This window comes from Semicossyphus pulcher, unplaced genomic scaffold, assembly GCF_022749685.1.
Source record: "Semicossyphus pulcher isolate SPU_LCO1_2020_fin unplaced genomic scaffold, fSemPul1.0.p SCAF_16, whole genome shotgun sequence".
NCBI classification, from domain to species: Eukaryota; Metazoa; Chordata; class Actinopteri; order Labriformes; family Labridae; genus Semicossyphus; species Semicossyphus pulcher.
In genome coordinates this window covers 20,019,744-20,026,277 of record NW_027211670.1, presented here as the reverse complement: position 1 = coordinate 20,026,277, position 6,534 = coordinate 20,019,744, and the positions used below count along the sequence as shown (strand labels likewise).

The 6,534-nt window shown below is 44.5% G+C and overlaps 1 protein-coding gene across 1 annotated transcript; it reads left to right on the top strand.

Annotated features, from left to right (window-relative positions):
- The first annotated feature begins 1,371 nt into the window (after positions 1 to 1,371).
- Positions 1,372 to 6,061, top strand: socs3b (suppressor of cytokine signaling 3b). The gene is made up of 3 exons (XM_069664489.1): positions 1,372 to 1,578; positions 2,337 to 2,676; positions 2,761 to 6,061. Exons 2-3 carry the CDS (start codon positions 2,548 to 2,550, stop codon positions 3,316 to 3,318), a joined length of 687 nt encoding a protein of 228 aa, XP_069520590.1. The 5' UTR covers positions 1,372 to 1,578; positions 2,337 to 2,547; the 3' UTR covers positions 3,319 to 6,061.
- The last annotated feature ends 473 nt before the right edge of the window (positions 6,062 to 6,534 follow it).

Genomic DNA, 6,534 nt, shown 5'->3' with positions numbered 1-6,534 from the left:
TAGTGTTTATTACTTAAGTATTTCCGTTTTCTACTAATTTTTTGAAGTCTATTACACTACTTTTAAGAGCGTACTTTTACTGCGCTACATCTACTGTATTGGACAGCTATTGTTACTCTAAATGCATCGTGATGTGTGTGCAAAAAACTACCAAACAGTATACAATGTACTTAATAGAACTTACTGCTTTCTCATTAATATACAAGTAATAATAACCCCCCCCCCCCCCCCCAAAAAAAATACAATATATGACAATTTAACACTGACAGGGGCCATTCTGCACAATACTTTTGCATTTTGCTAATAACACATACTTTAAATTAAGTAAGACTCTGGATGCAGGACTTCTGCTTGCAACAGAGTATTTCAGTTTAAGATCTGCAGTGGAGCAGTAAAAAATTGAAAATGGAAATGATGACCATCTTAAGGTAAGGCTGAATTTTTTGATCCTCATTGGGAGAAGTTAAATCAGTAGCACAAGAGTCTAAAATACGTTATTTATTATTTAAATAAAAAAATAAAATAACTGATTAATTACAGTGGCATTCAAAAGCTGTAGTATTAACTGAGAAGAGTGTATATTTACAGAGGTAGTAAGTAAGTGTAAGATAAAGACAAGATAGAACTTAAATAACAATAGGTAGCCTACAATTAAAGAAAATAGCAAAAAAATATCAATATCAATAGTATATCCAAAATCAGAAAAATTATACACATGCCAAAATATCCAACAAGGTTAGCAGTAGCGATCATAAGTTGATCATATCTCAATCTTGCTTGATTTGCATATCGATGTGTACAAAATGGCATATGATATAGTATTGCCACAATTGAAATATTACTACATTTAAAGAGACAAATGTTTACTCTTTCTTTTCAAACAAATAAGCTGATCTTACTATGTGCCCCAGTGTCATTTTAAGTAGGTCACTTTTGCCAAATTTTCTAACCTGTATAAATATGTGAATTAATATTTGCAAACAAAAATAATGATGTGATGTATAATAATATAGTGACTTGTAAGTTATAATTTTTAAGGCTATATTGGGATTTTCTTGATGAATCCTGCATATATCTTTAAATAAACTCTGTAATAGTCATATAATCATGAAATATATTGTTGTTATATATTGTGTCATATGTGGAGCTTTTAATTTGTTCACCTTGTCAAGAAAAGAACCAACCAATACCAGGAAACAGCCCAACAAAGGTCGCGCTGATATTTATTGGCAATCTGCCAAGAGAGAGCGCGAGCCCGTGCGTTTGTTCTTTGCGTGTGCGCGTGCGTGAGTTTATTTCCAGGAAGAACCTCTGAACGGAGGAGGCGGAGCCTTACGGCTTTAGTCACAACCTCCAGTAACCTTCCCCACACACGGACTCACTGGGTCTCTCCGGCAGATATCGACGCCGCCACATTCCTCCGCTCAGGAAAGAAACCCCTCACACTTTCTGGATACTTTTTTTGTTTGGATTTTAATGCCTGAGTTAATAATTCATCTAGCACTACTCTCGGGTAGTTTGCATAGCTTTTGCTTTGGCGACGAACGGCTGCGGTGCGGGGCTGAACATATCCGCAAGGTAAGTTTAAAAGGCTGTGAAAAGACGTCTGAAAGCGGTTCAAGTGGACAAAATGACATGAAACACCAGGGTTATAGTGCAGATACAAGCTAGCAGTTGTAATGTAGTTGCTCGGGCTCTTGGTGCAGTGCGGGCGAAGTGTAAAATTTTGGGATTATTTCGCAATATTATGAATAGTGGACCGACTCGTACACAAACGGCTCTGTAACGGTTCTGAACCGTTATGGCGCCTCCTGCTTCCCGCACTGTCCGGTGACTGTAATTCTCCCACAGAGCATCAGAGCAAACCAGACCAGACGGGACACCTTTTTAGTCACAGTGAAACCGGAGAATGGGGCCTCTGTGTCGCCACCGAGAAGGGAAAAAGGAGTTATTTAGTGAAAGAGGGGGAGAAAAAAATCGCGCCGGACCCTTTCACAGTGACCCCGTTTCTGAAATCCCTTGTTGCGGTACGCCCGATCGAAGACAATTGAAAGCAATCAGGATCCAGTTGCTGTCTGGCTGCACGGTGCAGCAGCAGCACGCTAAGATTCATGTAAACTAAATATAACCTGCTGCTTTGCCCAGTCTTGCTTTATGCATTTGTCACAGTCGCCGTAACTGCATTTTATGGGGGTAAACTGAGAGCTCCACTGTTCGAGTGGTCGTTTATTTGTGTCCATGTTTATTAATGTCTAGAAGGAGACTGTACTGCCTCACTGCAGCCTGCTTTTGCATTTGTGCATCAGTGTATAACTTGCGCTCCCTCCTCTCTCCAGCTGTGTTTAGGTGCCCTCTCACAGCCCCTCTCTGGATGCATCAGACTCCTCTCCCCCGGGGCCCTGGACCCGGTGTGTGACCCCGCCACACTCACCCCTCTCCCCCTCTCTTTCCTCTCCCTCGACCCTAAACTCTCTCCCACCTGTCCACCTCGACACTCCTGTTCTGGGCCCCCTGCCTCGCGACCAGCGGGCAGGGGGCCATGGCACCATGGTAGCCTCAAGTGGACGCAACCCCCTCACCATGAGCAGCGTGACCTCTGCGGTGGGCAGGGTTCAAGGGTCAAACTTTACCCCCCATCACTTCAAGCCCTTCAGCTCACATGCACACTACCAGCAGGTGAGTCACAGCGGGGATTTAAGAAGTCGCTTTTTATCATTTGTGTAATAATGATTTTTAATATGTGTTTTCTATGTATTTCAGGTGATGCGTGCTTTGCGTAAGCTGCAGGAGAGTGGGTTTTACTGGGGGGCTGTGGGGGGCCGCGAGGCCAGCTCCATGCTCCGCTCTGAACCACCAGGCACCTTCCTGATACGTGACTCCTCGGACCACCACCACTTCTTCACCCTCTCTGTCCAGACGGCTCGAGGTACAAAGAACCTACGCATCCACAGCGAGGGGGGCGGCTTTTTCTTACAGCCAGACCCCCAAAACACCCAAGAGCTCCCGCAGTTTGACTGCGTGCTGAAACTCATAGCGCACTATATGGGGAAGGGCCCAGAGGCTGGAAGGAGCAGAGAAGGGGCATGTGGGAGCAACTCAGGGGAGGCAGAAATGAAGGGCCGCAGCGTGTATCTGATCCACACCGGTGGAGAGAGGATTCCCTTGGAATTGCTCCGGCCCCTCTCAACTTCTCTCTCATCCCTGCAGCACATGTGCAGGAGGACCCTGAACAACCAAGGCCTGGGGGTGTCAGAGCGAGCGGAGCAGCTCCCACACACACTTAGAGACTTCCTGGAGGAGTACGACGCTCCGATATGACTGACAGGAACTGCAGAAGTTCCGATACACGGACCAGGTGCCTGAGGGGCAACGCAAAACCAGTTCTCAGTGCATACGTGAGGATGCGCGCCAACAGATACTGACCAGAGTTAGTCTTAGATGCTAACGTGAGGTCAGTGTGAGGTCAGATTTTCATTGTGACCAGCTGATCTGGTTCAACACTGACGGACAACTTCTTCCTAGAGTCCTCCACCAACCTGGGGTGTCTGGGATGAGCATCGGGTAATGATTACCTCGTCCGTCCTGCCTCCTAAAAACGGACCACTAGTGTGAGTGGCAGAAGAAGCCAGAGGTCAAAGGTGAATGTTTCCTATGACTGAATCAGACGCAGAGCAGAGCCTCGTAGAAGATTAACCCGATTGGTAGATATTAACGATGACAGCAACGACATGATCAATAAGGGACCGGAGTTCCCTCCTGGTTTAACGTGCTTTAGAAGAAACGTCTCCTCTCCTGTGACAGCCAGACATTTACAACACAGTGGATCACTGGACAGAAAGAAAGAAGGAAAAGAAAAAGAAAGAGGGAGGGGGGTGAATGATGGAGGAGTTACAGAGAAAAGGCAAAGTCCAAACGAGGGACACAAAGCAGAGAACGTAGTGTATTTGTTTGTCTGAGTGTGTGTGTGTATTTGTGTGTTGTGGTGGCACACACATTTCCATTGCTGCTTCCTGCAAATGTTGCCTCATAGAGGGGGAGCGGGGTGATCATGCACGCGAGCTCTGTGCACACACACGCACACACAAACAGGTACAGGCCCACATGTAGGTTTTGTTAGCGTGGGAACAAAAGTGTGGAAAAAAGCCTGACAAAGCATCTTGTCCTTTTTCTGTTTGTGTCTCGGTTCTCCTCCATTACCCACTCCCTGCCCACTCTTTTTTTTTTTTTTGAGTTGCATGTTCGCTTTGACAATGACAAAAAACAGGCTGCTGTTGCCGAGACAAAAGCCTGTTACTGAGACAAAAGCCTTGGCGCAGGACCAAACAAAACATCAGAACTTATTTTTATCCAGAGAGGCTGGAAAAATGTCAGCGACACTGTAAAACTCCTCGGGGGAATGACAATGAAGATCCTAGAGAAAAAGGGGGAGAGAGGATGAGGAGAGGGGTTGAAATAAGGAGAGAGAAGAAGAGCGGGAAATGGGATTAGTTAATAGGAAACTAAAGAAGTGGGGAGGGGGCTAGGGGAGGGGAGTAGTGGGAGGAGACATACTGGTATACAGCTAAACAAAAACATTGACGTGATTGATGTCTCAGACTTAGAGGAAATGATCGGGCTCAACAGGACACTGCTCCTGTAAATATAAAGCCAGGCGTGCTGAAGAAGCCTCAGTTCTGAGTCTTAACTCTGTTTTTTTAACCCTCTCACAGTGATTTTCTTCTTACATTATCATCTCAGTGTTTTTTTTCTCCCCGTCTTGGTGTGTCCGTCTGCTCTCTCTCCCTCTCGCTTTTCAAGCGCCGCTCTTCCACACAGCCCGATCTGAGCTCTCCTCCACTCAACTCGCTCGGAACTAGTACCAGTGCTTTCTTAACTTAATTTACCACTAAAGTTAGTATCTGCTCTCTGGCGAGGCTGAGCTTTTAGCTGAGTGTCAAAGCCACTAAGTTATTCATTTTAATTTAGTTACTAAGTTCGGTTAGGAATTAAAATGTGAGTGCAGGGAATGTGTATTTAAGCTCTTACACGGTGAAGCAGCCACAGTGATTCAGTCAGTGGTTAGAGTTGGTCAATGTGGCTGATACCAAAGAAAGTACCAGGTGCCAGGTGTGCTCCTCTTTCCAATTGTAAAATCAAAGGACAGTTCTGAGCGAGGCGAGTCGAGTCGTACCAAACAGTGGAAATGAGGCATTACGACACGGCTCATCAAAGAGCGAGGAGCGGACATTAACTGTTGTGTGGACTGTTTAATCCTCTGTAACTTTAGAATGGTTTCTCACCCCACCTGTTCTCCGTCGTTACCTCTGAAGCAGGAGCTTTGTCTGTCTGAATGTCAAGGGAACACAAGACTTCCTCACAGTGATTCTTTCAAACAAAACGCCTTTTTGTAAACAAAGTACAAGACTTGGATTTGAATCGAAGTTTGTTTCTGTGTTTGTTCCAGTGCTCATACTTACCTGTGATCCATATTGGAGTGGTAGCCTTTTCACAGTCTGAAACACTTTGTGATCTCATGTGGCCACTTGAGACAGGAGCACTGAAATATACCGCTGTGTTTCCGTTCAACTGTGTCGCGAGTTTTAAGCAAACTTGTTCCCGTCAATTGGCTTGTGTAGCATCATCAGAAGTTGGTGTTGTAGGCTACAATATCCCACATCACAACGGAAGCGAAAAACATCTCAAGCAACAGCTTTTTTTTTTTTTGCTCAAATGAGGAAGTTTTCTAAACAGCTTTTCTAATGCTTTAAAATTTGCATAAAAAATTCATCAACGGAAACGCAACAAGTGAGACACATTTCGAGGTCAAATCCGAGTCTTGTTCTCTCACATAAAAACCAAGTTGTTACATGTGTTGCAGCAGCAGTGGACCACACGTGTATGTGAATCATTTGTCTTTTATAAAGACTCTCTCATAAAAGGCTGGCCACTAGTCTGGCAGAATACAAGCTGTAATATCTGAAATGACAAAGCATTACAAAAAAAAAATAAATGAAAAAGGAACGTTGCACATATTTATATTTCTAAAATATTTCAATAATTTATATTAAAGAGCACTATTTTTACAAAAGTGAAGCATTTGTCCTGTGTGTTACTTTGCTTGTTTGTTTCTCTCTCTTACCTCACTGAGTCAATATCGGCTGGATGGGCTCCACTTCGCCGTAATCTATTGTAAGGGAGTCTATGATCCAACAATGCCGGGCCTCACTACCAGATTATTAACTGTCAAATGGGGTTTCCAAGTTAAACAAAGCGATGTTTATTCAGGCTTTTTAAGAGCAGGACCGGCCTGCTTTAACAGCGCGGGGACAATACTCATTCATCATAGGGTTAAAGTTACCGCAATCATCTCTTCTTGTTTTCTCTGCTGAGGCATTGTGGGTAAATTCCATAGGCTGCGAGAGAACATATAGGATGGGGCGTGGGCAAGATTTGTGTCTCGCAGATGTACACAACACACAGAAACAAAGGGATTCCCAGAAGTTAACACACGCACGCACACGCACACACTCTGACACAGCAGTTACTGTGTAGAAA

Coding starts and splice junctions, on each gene's coding strand:
- socs3b (XM_069664489.1), top strand. CDS start 2,548: ATGGTAGCCTCAAGTGGACGCAACCCCCTCACCATGAGCAGCGTGACC. Junction 2,677..2,760: donor CACATGCACACTACCAGCAG/GTGAGTCACAGC, acceptor TATGTATTTCAG/GTGATGCGTGCTTTGCGTAA.